The following is a 15,193-nucleotide window of genomic DNA, read 5'->3' as shown; positions in this document are numbered from 1 at the left end:
ATTCTTTGGCTTATTTCCAAGAACAGTGAAGAAAGTACATTTTAGATTAAATTTTAAGTAATTGTCTAGGGTGTGCAAAGAATTAGTTTCTATATATTATGTAAGTGAAAACACCTCTGACCTATCTTTTAAAAGGTATTTCATCAAACACAAGTGAAACACAACTTCAGACTTTGTCGAGTTCTGCCTTTTACATTCAGAAACTGTGATAACTGAGATGACAGGACATTGACTACAGAAGTAATATTTGTAAAGAGGAATAAATAAGAAACTCCTGGGTGATGTATTTTCTCTACAGTCCAGTGTGCCTGTGTTCTAAAAGCAATGTATCTGTTTAATCAACCTTTTATCCCCTTTAAAATGTATGCATACAGTCATGGGCTCAAAGATGATGTGTATTTCATAATTTTAATAGTCTTTTAGACAGACTTTGGTATGACAATTATACCAAGAGGTTTCCTCAAACAACCCCCCACCACCACCCCTATGTTCTGCTTGTCCATATTCCCTTCACCTTTTCCTCTGCTATTATTACTGGCATCTCTGCTTGTACTTAAAAGTAAAAAGCAATTCCAGATTACAGCAAACTCAATGGCCGTGCTCCAAGGCCTGGCCCCTTGCTGAAGAGAGAAAAGGGGAGAAGCATGAAGGGACCATCATGGGTTGAGATCAGGCACTATCAGAAGCACAGCTTGAGTTCTAAAAGCAGGGTCTTGGACATGTTCCTGGCGGATAAATCTTCACTGGCTTGGAGAATAGGAAGGACTATTTTACAAACACCACTGTATTTGAATTTCTAGAGGCTAGCCAGGCCAAGAAGACATCCCTAAGAGAGAAAAAAGACACAAAGAATTATAATTTAGATGTAATCTTGTTTAACTGTCTTAAACAAACAGGTTCCCAGTTAATGTCCTATAGCTTCGAGGTTAGATGGAATCACTCAGTAAAAATAATAGGCAATGGGCCTGAAAGTCAGCAGTAAAAGCAATCCTAGTTTACTGAAGCAGACTTGGAACAGGAAATACCAATGCCTTGTTTCATGAATGTAGATAAATCCCAGAAAATGTAGAGAGATGGGCAAAATCTTCAGGACCCCCCCAACCCCTGCCATACTTAGTACCTTATTGTGCTAGAACCTTTGAGGTTATATTCCTTCTCAAATTGTAACTCCCTCAGTGGTGAGATTTGTACTAAGGAGGTAAGTGAAGCTATATTCTGAGTCACTAACTGCTTAATGTGTCAGCAGTTAAAAAGCATACATAAACATAAATGTAGCAGCTGAAAAGCATGAACTGCTAATTATGTGCTCTTGGCGGCAAAGTAAGCTCTATTTAAGCAGGGGAACTTTTCTGATAGCCTCTACAATCATACGTAGGTACAGCAACCTACCCTACTTAGGGTAAGGTATACCTTATCTAAGGTAACACCAGTATGCTCTGGGTTACCATGTTTTTCAAGAGTTAATTTAGCAATACCTGAATTGTAAGAATAGAAACTATAACTCACCTGCAGTGCTTCACCACACACTCATTGCTGCAGTACTCATTGTCCCAGTCCTTACTTGCAACAGGAGGGTTCTCACAACCAGACCTCACACACCGAGGCTGGGGTGAGAGTGCCACAGGAGACCCACTCACCAATTCAACATCCATTTGAGAAGGAGACTCAACCTATGAGAGGAAGAGCACCAAAAATGGATTAGATTTGCTACCTACCTTGCCAGCCACTGGTCAATTTAACTCTGGGACCCAATGGAGCAACAGGTGTTAAAATCCCTCACATATATGTTAACATTAAAAAAGAAGATGAGTTTTTGTTCTTATCCAGTTTTAGAACTTTGCCAAGCAGACTGATATGAGGATTCTTCCCATCAGAAGAATGCCGGCCATATGCTAGCATAGTTGACCCTTCAACAACCCGGGTTTGAACTGCATGGGCCCACTCAAGCATATGCATATTTACTTACACAGTTAAAGCACCATTATTTTTGATACCTAGTTGGGAATCTATGTATGTGGAGGGCCAACTAGTAGTTTTACTTGTGCATGGTGGGTCACTGTACTCTTTAATTTTAATCTCAGCCATCACTGACTATTCCACATTTGAATAATACCCCTCTGAAAATATCAAATCAAAAGTAACATGTAAATAGAGGTTAGGTCACCTCACCTCAGCTAAGACTGTGAGGGCTAACAAAAGACAATGTGCCATTACAAAGAGGGAAAAAACCTGGGAGATTCAGTTATTTCTCTTTACAGCTACTGCTTCGTCAGTTGTTGAGTTAGTCTCAAATCCATATTTTAAAATGACCACTGGTCATGACCACTGGTTAAAACTAGGGTAATGGGCATCTGTTTATGTTGCTTTGGACTCAGTGATATGAACCAACTAAATTTTTCCAGCTAGACCCTCCCATCTATCTCCACATTAAAAACATCAAGCCAAGCAGTCCAGATACAGGAGAAATAGAAACACTTAAATCTCCAAAGTTTATGATTCTTGGATAGATAACTCCAAAAAAATAACTCTAGGCTTAGGTTGGATCCTCTGGGATACCAGCCAGGCCCTCTAGAGGATGCTTCTCACCAAGGATACTGGAGTATCATGGACGGGACAAGTCAGAGTTGCAAGGAACTGTCCTTCATAGAAGCAGTCCCCAACCTTTTTGGCACCAGGGACCAGTTTCGTGGAAGACAATTTTTCCATGAACTGGGATTGGGAGGATGGCTTCTGGATGATTCAAGCACATTATGTTCAGGCTCACCTCCTGCTGTGCAGCCCAGTTCGTAATAAGCCCACAGGATGGAGACCTCTGCTTTTGGTTGCCAGGCATTAAGTGCTAGTAGCAACCCTACTTTAACATATCAACCAAAAATATTATACTTGTTTCTACTTGTCTCTAGAAAAGAATTTAAAACAGTCTCACCTCAGGAACTACGTCTGTGATCATCTCACAGATTGTATCAGGAGAGGTTTCCTCCACTGTATGGGCCTCGGGGCTGGTATTCATAGGCCGCTCGGGGCTACTTTCCACAGCTGGTGGGACTAACGTGGTCTGCATTTTCAGAGTTGGTCCAGGCACAATCTTGATCTGCAGAGGAGGTGGTTGCTGCTGTAAATTGATTCGAGCTTTCTGAGGTGGAGGCTGTTGCATAGCCTGGAGTGGGGGAGGCTGCTGCAGAATGGTCACTTGCTGCTGAGTAGGGGGCTGAGGCATCTGTTGCAAAGGAGGGGGTTGTAGTCGGGGTGGAGGCAATTGCATGGAAGCAGCAGCAGCTGCTGCTGCCTGCAACACAGACCGAGTGACAATCTGGGCTTGTTGACTGGGCTGGATGGTAGCTGTGCTGGTCTGGCCTAGTTGTATCCCCCGGGAGGTCACCACTGTGGCTGGGATAACAGTAACCATCCCTCCTTGAGACATGGTAATAGATGAGGGCAACATCTGTTTGGTAATAATCAACTTGGTGATATTAGGCTGACCCCCAGCACCAGAAGATGCCTGGTTTGCCACATAGGATGAAAGAGTGGAGTTAACAACAATGGAAGGGGACAGGGCAGGGGGCTCTGCTGAAGCTGGTGCTGGAGATGCTGGGTCAACAGTAGCCACAGGAGGTGGAGAAGGAGTCTGTGATGACGGCACTGGATCCAACTCCACTGTTTCTACAGTGGCCTAAAAGAAAACAAAAAGTCAGTTGGGAAATTTACTCTTTTCTGCAGCCTATATTCACTTTAATCACCTCCCCAAAGATACAATACATCATAGATTAGAGATTTAAAAAAGGGAGGGGGAACAGCAGCTGTAGGTCCTACCCTGGCTAAAGCAAACAACAAAATAAACTCAGGTTGTTTAGCAAGGTTCATGATGGAAACAGGAAATCATGTTATATGTAAGGTCTGTCCAGAAGGTACCCAGTCATATAATATGAAAATTAGACATTTATTGAAGATACAAATACAGGGAACGTTGTATATAGGATAATCTCACATCAGTCCCCTTCAAAGTAGGCACCTTGGGACCTCACACAGTTCTCCCAATTGCTATCAGCTGCCCTGTTGTATTTTCCTGATCATCTACAGTCTGAAATCTCCTGCTTTCAAAGGGAATTGTAGTTTTGGGAAAAGCCAGAAGTCTCAGGTCACCAAATCTGAGCTGTAGAGGGGTTGAGTCACCTGGGTGATTTGATGTTTTGAAAAAAACCCTTCCTAACACATGATGCAGGAGCAGGTGCGTTGTGATGAAGCTGCCTGCCAGTCACCAGTTGCCCATAGCTGCAGCCTTCTGAGTCATTCTAATAGTTTCCACAGAGGAATGTTCAAGTTTTATGGAAAATGTGATGTAGATTTGTTGCTCTACTCAGCCATTTTGAACACCACGGCCACACAGTATACATGCTCACCCAACAGTGCCTACTACCCCCACTGACTAGTACAGTGAAGTCATCATTGTACAGGCATGTGCATTCCAGCCCTCTCCTTTGCTGACAGGTTACATCAATGTCAGGCAAACTGTTATTGTTGTATCAACAATGGCTGGACTTTTTCTGGACAGACGTCGTATTTCTAAGCTTTTAATTCTATATACAACACTTAAGAGGTTTCAGATTCTTGGTGGCATCCTTCTAATTACTAATAAACAGCTTCAAAATTTTTTTTAATTTTACTTATTTATTTTTAGAGAGAGGGGAAAGGAAGGAGAAAGACAGGAAAAGAAACATCAATGTGTGGCTGTCTCTGGAATGTCCGCTACTGGGGACCTAGCCCACAACCCAGGCATGTGCCCTGACTGGGAATCGAACCACAACCTTCTGGTTTGCAGCCCATGCTCAATCTACTGAGCTATACCGGCCAGGGCTCAAAAAAATCTTTTTATTGGCTTAATATTCATCTACACTAACCCTCTTACCTGACATTCTTTTTTTAAAGATTTTTATTTATTTATTTTTAAAGAGGGAGAAAGGGAGTGAGACAGAGAGGGAGAGAAACATCAGTGTGTGGTTGCCTCTCACAGTACCCCCAATGGGGACCTCGCCCTCAACCCAGACATGTGCCCTGACAGGGAATCAACCGGCAACCCTTTGATTTGCAGTCCTCGCTCAATCCACTGAGCTACACCAGCCAGGGCTTACCTGACATTCTTGATTGTCTTTATAAGCAGCCAGAGCTTTCAGATACTCCTTCTTGGCAGCCTCAGTTTTTCTCTTATATACCTGAAGGAAAGAGAATATGTTTAAGAAGTCCCTATACTTCTAGAAAAGACTGATAAATCTATTCATCAATGAATGACAAGCCGTCTGAATATTAACTCCTTTAGTGAATATATTTCTGAAAGCTAGCAATCAAGACAGCCTTTATGTCAGACTTCTAAGAATCTGAAAGCTAGCCAGTCAACAAGAATATTGCCAAAATAACCCCACTTCTAAAGCTGACAGCGACCCATGCCTACTTCTATTAGCAAAACAAATCCTAACCTCAAAACGATTTAAGATAGTTTGCTTAGACTGGGACAGTGCCTAACCAGTATACTCTCCCTTAAAGAATGTGTTAAAAAAAATGTGTTAAATTATTATTTATTTATTTTTAAAGATTTTTAATCATTTATCTTTAGAGGGGAAGGGAAGGAGATAGTGAGAGTGAGAGAGAGAGGGAGAGAGTGATTGATAAGAACTACTTATCAATGTATGGTTGCCTCTTGTGTGTCCCCCACTGGGAACTGGCCTGCAACCCAGGCATGTGCCCTGACTGGGAATCGAACCTCAATCATGTGGTTTGCAGGCCCACGCTCAGTCCACTGAGCTACACCAGCCAGAGCAAAATTAGTGTTTTTATAATAATTATTAATAATTTTGATGAGTATTCTAGACTTGGTGTATGGGTGCAGCTTCTTAGACAAAGGATAATCTGCGAATGCCACTGACAAAGACCTGATATTACATAAGACCATGTAAGAAAGTTAAAAGAAAACTTAAAAGTTTTTACCCCCTTACTTAAAAACTTCTAGAACATTCATTATCCACTAGTTCCTCATTATCTGCTCACCTGTTTTTGCTCCTCTCCAAGACTGTCCCACATGGAGGCCACAATTTTTGAAACTTCCCCAAAAGTGGCATTGGGATTCTGTCCCTTGATGGCAGCCTGTGTGTCACGGAAGAACAAAGCATATGCTGAAACTGGTTTCTGCGGTTCGTTAGGATCTTTCTTTTTCCTCTTCTTTGGGGTCTTCTGCTTTTTCCCTGCTTCCACCACAATTGTCTTCTGGCTAGGGAGTTGCTGTAGGGGAGAAAAGAGAATTACAAGAAGGAAGAAGGAAAGTATCATGTCTGGAGAACTGTAAGAAAAGGACTTTTATATGGGGGAAACTAGCTACATGAGTGGAATTTTCAGAAATGCTAAAAATAGAGGCAACAGGATTAAGGTATTAGTAAAGTATGTGAGAACCAATAAAAATGGAGATTGGGAGGAGCATTATAAACTGTAAATTGAGAGGCAGGACCCCATACCCAGAAAAGAGCAGAGGAGATGGCAGGACAGGAGTAAAGATACTGAGTAGTTCTGTGTGCCAAGAGTTTTATTCCAGAATATCATGGCAGATTTGACTTTTGGCAGGGAATGCCTCACCCTCCGGAAATCCTCAACACCATCCTCATGAAGTGAACTAGTAGGTGAAGGGGTGGTTGAAAGACGATCCTCAGGTGACTGGGCAGGTGGCAGGATGGTGCCACCCCCTAAGCTCAAACCAAGTTGAGAACTCAGTTCTGACTGATCAATGGTGGTCAACTGGCTATGCCCCATCAAGCCAGATGTCATGTCTGTCATTGGTACATCAATTGTAACAGGTGGGTTGGCGCTATACTGAGTTCCTATAGAATGGTCCAAGTCCTGAGAGAAGCAGAAGGACTAATTAAACACTAAATATAAAGAACACCACTCGTCCCCCCCAACCCTGACAGGACAGCGTATAAACCCTCTACTCATCCACATTTTAGCACTGTTTAAACTTTAAATATCAAATAACTTGTCTACATATGAAATATATTAAGCTTTTCAATAAAATACAGAAACTAGTAAAGTCACTTCTTTGTATCCAAAGACCTATTCTAAAACAACTAAAAACAATGAGAGAAGTCCTACTTTGGGACAAGTTAAAGAGTAAATAAATTATTTGATAATCTGGAGGTAGTGATGACTCAAGGAGTAAAGAAAAACTCTCCCTACACCCTGCTAAAATAATGGCTTTTAAAGTTGCAATACACAGGCAATCAGAGTAAATTAGTCCAAAGCTGAGATGTTTGGCATCAACTATAAGGTGTGGAGATGTACTACTGATGAGATGTGCTGAAAGCTCAATATACTGATTTATAACACATACTAACCCACAATTAGTACATTTGGTTCAGACTGTTTTGGAATAAATCTCTCAATGTGCCTGCTGTCACACTCACATTTGAATCCTAGGATGCGAAGTCCATGTTAGAGGAGGGGGTAAAAACCCTTTTCTTTTTTCAAAAATCACAATAAATCATTTTCAATTCAGTGTTAACACTGGACATTTTACAATTATAAACCATTTTTCAAGTAAAACTGATCCAGATGATAAATTTCATTTTTCGGGGGAAATTAAGTCTTTGATGATGAGCCTTCATCGACAAGAATGAGAAATAAGTAATACCCAAGTACAGTAGGGAATAAAGAGTCACTTCTGTTTTAACTAATACCACCATGCCCATGAGCTTGGGTAAGCTTGAAAATGTCTTGCCCCTTACCATGGTCAAGCCCCCACTCAGGAGCCCCCCGCCCTGCTCCATCAAGCCATGGGTCATGCCCACGGGCATGTCCAATGTCTGGACCCCATATTGGGCTGAAAAGCTGCCATCCTGAGATGAGGAAGGGTCTGCCAGGTCATCAAAGTGGCCAACCACATCTGAGACAGCCAGTGAGGGATCAGAATCCAAGGAGATAGGTGGGATTTCAAATTCCTCATCACCCAAGCTTGGTGTATGGAATGTCTGTAGGGGGAAAAAAAGAAGACAGATAATTAGTGGGAAGAGAAGGCACTGCATACTGCTAAGGGAAGAACATGCTGGGTACTGGAGATTCGCTGGGAAGAGGAAAGTGTACTTCTTTCCATCTTGAATCCTGTTTTCATTATCAATTTCTTAGGACCTATTTAATTTTACAAATAAACCTCTTTTGGTCATATGGCCCATATAGGCAGCCAACATAAATCACAGTTCTTAATTCTTTTATCTCTTTTCTACCTTTACAATCTCAGTTATCCTCAACTATTATGCCTATTATTCCCCTGAGTGATTCTTTCAGCACCACTAGTAAGGACCCAGACTTTATAACCTGTTTAGCTATGATATTTAAAGTCTCTCTAGCCCTGGCTGGCGTAGCTCAGTGGATTGAGCACAGGCCTGTGAACCAGAGGATCATGGTTCAATTCCCAGTCAGGGCACATGCCTGGGTTGCAGGCTAGTTCCCTGCAGGCCAACTCCCAGCAGGGGATGCACGAAAGGCAACCATACATTGATGTTTCTCCCCCTCTCTCCTTCCCCTCTAAAGATAAATAAATAAATAAAATCTTAAAAATAAATAAATAAAGTCTCTCTAAAGATTCTGATAGCAGTGATTTCATGCCTACTACACCTGAGCTCTTAGACCACAGAAATTCATTGTCAACCACACAATTATACTTTGTTGTCTTAGGTTCCCTAAAAGCTTATCCCATTATGCGTACCTTATCCCCCTGTAAAGTGTATGCACTTAAGAGTTTCCTACCTCTTTTTCATTTTAGAAATCATGATGTTAACAACAACAAAACAAAACAACAACAACAACACCAAATAAGATTTCCATTTGCATAGTATTTTTGGAAAACTCACAATACCAAATAATAATAATAGTGGGAAGAAAAATGTAACAGCTACAGTCGAAAGGCAAACTGGTGCTTGTTTCGGCAGCACATATACTAAAACTGCAACTATACAGAGATTAGCACGGCCCCTGAGCAAGGATGACAGGCAACTTTGTGAAGCATTCCATATTTTAAAAAAATATTGGCAAAATGGTTTTCTAACAGTTGCTGAACATATTCCTGGTCTTGCTCTGACCAAGCCTTTCTGTAAGTGAGGAAGAAAAAGATTACTCCAGCTGGCTAAAGACTCAACTCCTTTCTCTGAATCCAAAACAAAAATAATACTCCTTCTATTCTAAATGGGGCCACCATTCATGGAGCTAACAGACTAATGGCTGACAAAGATATGTTAAACACTATGATTTCTTTTGACACTAAAAAACTAAAATCGCATCTGCAAGTAGGTTTAAAGTTGTGAGTGTGCGAAACAGGGTTTATTCTTGTACTATTATTTATTATTGTATTATTTTACATATGAACTGTAAATCTACTTTTGCCCAAACCTGTAATGCCCTCTTAATGCTCTCTCTCTCTCTCAAGAGAGACAGCATTAAGAGAGGTCTTAGATTCAAGTCCCAGCTCTACCCGTTACTACATGAGTTTAAATGATGTTTTTGCATCTATAAAATGGGAGTTGTAATGGTAATCTCCTTATATGCTTTTTACGAGGATTACTGGGATTTAATACACAAAAGGTTATAATCACACTGCTTGATACGTATACACACATTTGCTAAAGAACTGTTATTAACTGATGTTATTAATGATAATATCAATACCTGAGTTATTATGAACTTGTCAGCTGCCCCAACCAATTATCATAGGTAGTTAAAATTTTGGAAACTTTAAAGTCTATCGACCAGTCACATGGTACAGTTAATGTCAACTGATTCAAATCAAATTCAATAGACATTCCCATTTTTTTTAACAATTAATGCATTCTAAGAGGTCCTCGAGGCTTTACTAGACCCAGAAAGGGTCTCACTAATATCATTTTTATATTAATGAAAACATTGCTAGAATACTTCCAGCTAGAAGAAACTAGGAGGGAAAAGATAGATCTCTAAAATATCCAAACTCTCTGAATCACATTGGCAAACAGAAATAAGTTTCCTAGAAGACAAAAGGACATATATATATAGTTTCATTTCTAAATTTTTCTCCTCTAAGATCCTTACTATTTTACTTAGCATGGTAAAAATTTCATAGTTATTTGGGCTATGTCATGACTGTAATATAAGGAGCATAGGGGCAGGCAGTTCTTGATAGAAAAACTAAAACTCTCCCCCAAGAACTAAACTTTTCTCAGTATGCAACTCAAAATTTTTGTTATGATGTGGGAATTTTGCTTTTTTAAAAAAGATTTTATTTATTTATTTTAGACAGAGGGGAAGGGAGGGAGAAAGTGAGGGAGAGAAACATCAGTGTGTAGGTGCCTCTAGTGTGCCCGCTCAGGAGGACCCAGCCTGAATCGAACCAGCAGCCCTTTGGTTTGCAGGCTGGCACTCAATCCACTGAACCACACCAGCCAGGGCTTTATGTGGAAGCTCTTAATTTTAGGTCCATGGCACTGAAATTTCAGTTTAGATTCATGTGAGCACTTTTCTGGAAGGGGGTACAAAGATTTTTTACCAAATTCTCACACAAACAAACAAGCTACAAGGACAGGAAAAAGGATTGGAGAAGCGTTTAATGTACTAGATCAATTGTTACATGATAGTGGTTTTTCAATTTTTTTTAAAGATGCATATTGCTTTGGCAAAGTAAAAGATGCCTATTCACAACAAAAGATATTTACCACACCAATAAAAAAGCAACTCTGCTGACTTATGAAAATGATACTATTTGTTAGTGAGAACTGAAAAAGAACAAAAATTCATACCCCAAACAAGAAACCAGTGTTCTACAAAGAATCAGCCCTCACAACCTATCTGGAGTGCTCTCATGTACTAGGCTAAAAAACCAGACACACAGAGATTCCACTGTACCGAATTAACAAGGCATTCTTTCTAAGTACCATCTCCTGGAAACAGCTTTGTTAATCACTACCTGTGGGTTTAATGGTAGGGCGTTTTGTTCTTTTTTTTTTTTTTGGTGGGAGGAAGGTAGTTGTTTTATTTGTTTGTTTTTTTTCCTTAAGTATGAAGAGTAAAATAATTGCAATGGTTAAAAATAAAGGGTAGCCCTGGCTGGTGTAGCTCAGTGGATTGAGCGCAGGCCTGTGAACCACAGGATGGCGGTTCGATTTCCAGTCAGGGCACATGCCTGGGTTGCAGACCAGCTCCCAGCAGGGGACTCATGAGAGGCAACCATAGATTGATATTTCTCTCCTTCTCTCCTTCCCCTCCCCTCTAAAGATAAATAAATAAAATCTTAAAAAAAATACGGAAGGGTAAATAAGGTACAGGCTAGAATGTAAACAGATTCACTCTAAATCCCTTTCACTACAAGTGATCTGTCTGTATGATTATGGTTAAAATACAATAACGAAAATCTAAATTTATTTTATTTTAGTCAATCTACTACATAACCAGATCATACCCTAGACTGTCAAATATAAAACAAAGATAAAATTGGCAAATATTAAATACAAATGATGTAGACACAGAAGGAGAAAACACAAACATAATGGGGCTATCTTCTCACTCAGCTTTCTTTTCCTTCTCCATTAAATTCCTGGGTCTTTTAGGGAAGGAAGCAGTTTGGGAATTACAGTTTATAAACTAAGGGTACTTACCTACTGAGAGAACCAAAAAATTTAAAATATCATTTTCCTACCATTTCACATTCTCCCCCTCACCAAAACACATACCCCAGTATTTCTTTAGTTTCTTGTGTAAATTATTAATTAAAAACATGTAATCCAACATCTATTTATTCAACAGTACATTGGAACTTTGAGTTATTAAGATAACTTATTCTTAGAAACTGACACAGTAATAAAATGAACTATTCAGCCTGAAATCATTAACTGGTTCTAATGTTACAAATACTTTTTCTAATTAAGCATAGGTATATTTAAAACTTATAATTCTCCCAAAGTGCTAAAAGCATAATATCATAAGAGCCACCTTGAATGAAACAAAAAGCTTAAACTTCCTTTATATTACAGAGCTTTCCTATTTAAAGCAATGTTATAATAAATGCTAAGCTTGCCTCTCTAGACATCTACTCTTAAAAAATTATTTCTTACTTTACTTAGGTATAATTTATGTACACAAATTCTAAGTGTACAGTTTAATAATATTTTTTTTACATGTCAACATCCATTGACCCACCAGTGAGATCAAAGGTATGGAACTTTCTATCACTCCAAAAGATTTTCTCATGCTTTTTCCTAGTCAATGATCCCTCCCTTCGACAACAGATATCACTATTCTGATTTCTATCACTGCAGTTTGGTATTGTATATTCTTGATCTTCATTTAAAAATAAACTCATCTTGGCCCTTGCTGGTGTGGCTCAGTGGATTGAGTTCAGTGGCCTGTGAACCGGGGATCCCTGGTTCGATTCCCAGTCAGGGCACATGCCTGGATTGTGGGACAGGTTCCCAGTAGGGGGCTTGTGAAAGGCAACCACCCATTGATGTCTCTCTCTCTCTCTCTCTTTCTCCTTCCCTCTCCCCCTCTCTAAAACTAACTAAATAAAATCTTTTAAAAAGCCCCAAACTCATATTGTGTCTGCTCTTTTATACCTGGCTTCGGTTATGCAATGATCTATTTTTGAGGTCATCAAAGTTGCATTTGTTAGTTTGTTCTTTTTTATCACTATGTATTTCTTTTTTTTATCAATGTACCAGTTTATAGACACTTTGGTTGTTTCCAGTTTAAGTACTATGAGTAAAGTTATTGCGCACATACATGTTTTTGGTGCGCACATACATGTTTTTGGCACTCGTTTCTCTCATGTATATTATCAAAGAATGGAACTACTAGGTCACAGGGTATCCTTAGTAGATGCTGCCCATTTTCCAAAGTGGTTGAATCAATTTATACTCTCACCAGCAAAAAAAGAATTATTTATATGCTTGTTAACTCTTAGAATTGTCAGTCTTCTTAATTGTCAGTCTTCTCTTTAACCATTCTGCTGAATGTGTAATGGTATCTCCTTATGATTTTAATAGGTATTTAAAATCACCCGATGAGTGATGATGACCCTTTTTCAGATGCTTAATGGCAATTTGGATACCTTCTTTTATGAAGTATGTGTTCAAATCTTTTGCCCATACTAGACTTACTGGGGTCATCATTTCGTAAGTTATATAGGGCAGTGTAATCATTATGTTGTACACTTGATACTAACACAATATTCTATGTCAACTGTAATTTTAAAAAAAAGGAACAGAGGTCTCTCCACCACCATGTACTGCCTCCCATCATAACATATTTGGAAAGAACTCAGCACCTAGAAAGCACTAAAAAAAAAAATCCTTGCCCTGGCTGGTGTAGCTCAGTGGATTGAGCGCGGGCCTGCGAACCACACGATCCCGGTTCGATTCCCAGTCAGGGCACATGCCTGGGTTGCAGGCCAGTTCCCGGTTCCCAGCAGGGGACGAATGAGAGGCAACCATACATTGATATTTCTCTCTCTCTCCTTCCCTTCCCCTCTAAGATAAATAAATAAAAAAAAAATCCTTAACATCCACTAAAAAAAAAAAAATCTTGCCTATTTTTAAATTGGATTCTTTTACTTTGCAAAAGTATTTGACATATTCTTTTTAAAAATATTTTATTTATTTATCTTTAGAGGGGAAGGGAAGGAGAGAGGAAGAGAAATATCAATGTATGGTTGCCTCTGGTGTGTCCCCTGCCGGGAACTGGCCTGCAACCCAGGCGTGTGCCCTGACTGGGAATCGAACCGCGATCCTGTGGTTCACAGGCCTACGCTCAATCCACTGAGCTACACCACCCAGGGCAAAAAAATTAAAGTCTCAAAAGACCATAGAAAGCTCAAGACTTCAGTTTCCCAAAGACAAAGACCAAGAAATTTATTCTTGTCTATTCCATCTTTTTCTTTGCCTTACTTAAGTGATACATATCTATATTATGACAATATTTCAACCAAAACTTTTCCACGAATACTAAAAGACCTCACCATAACCATTACTTCTACTTCTCCACATCACAAGCAACTATTATTACAGCCATCTGGAGAAACTGTGACATACAAAGGTGAAGCAACCTGCTCAAACTAAGTCAGAAACACATGTTCCATTCAATTCCCTTCATGCTTTTTGGCATCTATTTCCTTTCATCCCGTCACTAGCAAAACAGGCTAACACCATATATGTAAAAATAACTATTAACTTTTTAATTTTTATCAATGAATAGCAAATTTAAATGAAACAAAGACCCCTTCAACAGAGTTTCAAGAACAAACACATGCCCATGGTTAACCCCTAATTAGCTGTACTCCTTTCCTCACCCCAATTTTTTAGCTGAAATATTCGCTTCCCTCTGTGATCCCCTAAGATCGTCGCAGTTACTTCTCGACAACTAAAGGAGACAACTCCCCTGTCATCCAATCCAGAATCACTCTGAAATAGATTAGACTTTTCCAAACTCCCACTTTTCTGATGACAGCAGCTTCCCCGGCCTCCCCTGAGACCTCATAAGCTCCAGAAGCAGCTGCCACTTTTCTCTCAATACCAATAGCGGCCTCTGGTTCCCAGCCCCGGGTCCCAGGGGTCCTCTCCTCCCCACCACCGTACCCCACCGCTGCCTCACGCGCCCCCTCCCCCCAGCATCAGCAGCTCGTGCTCACCTCGGCCCCTGACAGGAAGGGGTGCGACGGCCCTGTGATCGTCAGGTAATTGTCATTTCCTCCGGGAAACTGGAAACCAAAAGAAAGCCACGGGGATAAGTTAGGGCGAGCAGGGAGTCAGCTAGGAACGACGTATTCTCACCCCGACATTCAAACACTCCCCAAACCCCACTCTTTTTGCCGTCCTGTCAATTGCTTCTCCGCCCTGTCAACTGCTTCTCCGCCCAGCTTCCCGCCTCTGCTTCAACCAGTCAGCTGCGATCTCTTGCCAGCCTCTTCAGCGCTCAGGTTCCTACCTCCATCTTCACACAACGACTACCACCGTCTCAGTCCCCTCATCCTTCCCACCGCCCCTACAGGACTCGGCACTGCCGTCACTTCCGTAAGGATGTGCGTCCCTCTCCGCTGATTGGAAGGGGCTGGTGTGAGTTGGATTTGGAAAGGTCAAGAGGATGGAAAGACTAGCTATCGCCCCCTGGAGCTTGGTGGGATAATGGCGCGTAGTTGTGCCAGAGG

General features: G+C 40.6%; 1 protein-coding gene and 1 non-coding gene across 2 annotated transcripts; one reads left to right on the top strand and one right to left on the bottom strand.

The window, feature by feature from the left end:
• Positions 1 to 389: 389 nt before the first annotated feature.
• TOX4 (TOX high mobility group box family member 4) lies at positions 390 to 15,174 on the bottom strand. The gene is made up of 9 exons (XM_037039809.1): positions 14,974 to 15,174; positions 14,678 to 14,746; positions 7,761 to 8,003; positions 6,616 to 6,876; positions 6,037 to 6,267; positions 5,127 to 5,207; positions 2,927 to 3,670; positions 1,507 to 1,670; positions 390 to 826 (listed from the first exon to the last, which is right to left on the bottom strand). The coding sequence occupies exons 1-9, from the start codon at positions 14,977 to 14,979 to the stop codon at positions 766 to 768; spliced, it is 1,860 nt and encodes a 619-aa protein (XP_036895704.1). The 5' UTR covers positions 14,980 to 15,174; the 3' UTR covers positions 390 to 765.
• On the top strand, positions 8,945 to 9,048 carry LOC118982696 (U6 spliceosomal RNA). Its single transcript, XR_005065584.1, has one exon. It is a non-coding gene; the product is annotated as a U6 spliceosomal RNA (small nuclear RNA).
• Positions 15,175 to 15,193: the final 19 nt, after the last annotated feature.

This window comes from Sturnira hondurensis, unplaced genomic scaffold (assembly GCF_014824575.4).
Source record: "Sturnira hondurensis isolate 20B ecotype Veracruz unplaced genomic scaffold, ASM1482457v3 Scaffold0025484, whole genome shotgun sequence".
In the NCBI taxonomy this organism is placed as follows: domain Eukaryota; kingdom Metazoa; phylum Chordata; class Mammalia; order Chiroptera; family Phyllostomidae; genus Sturnira; species Sturnira hondurensis.
Note: the sequence above shows the minus strand (reverse complement) of the source record. Positions and strands in the feature narration are given on the sequence as shown.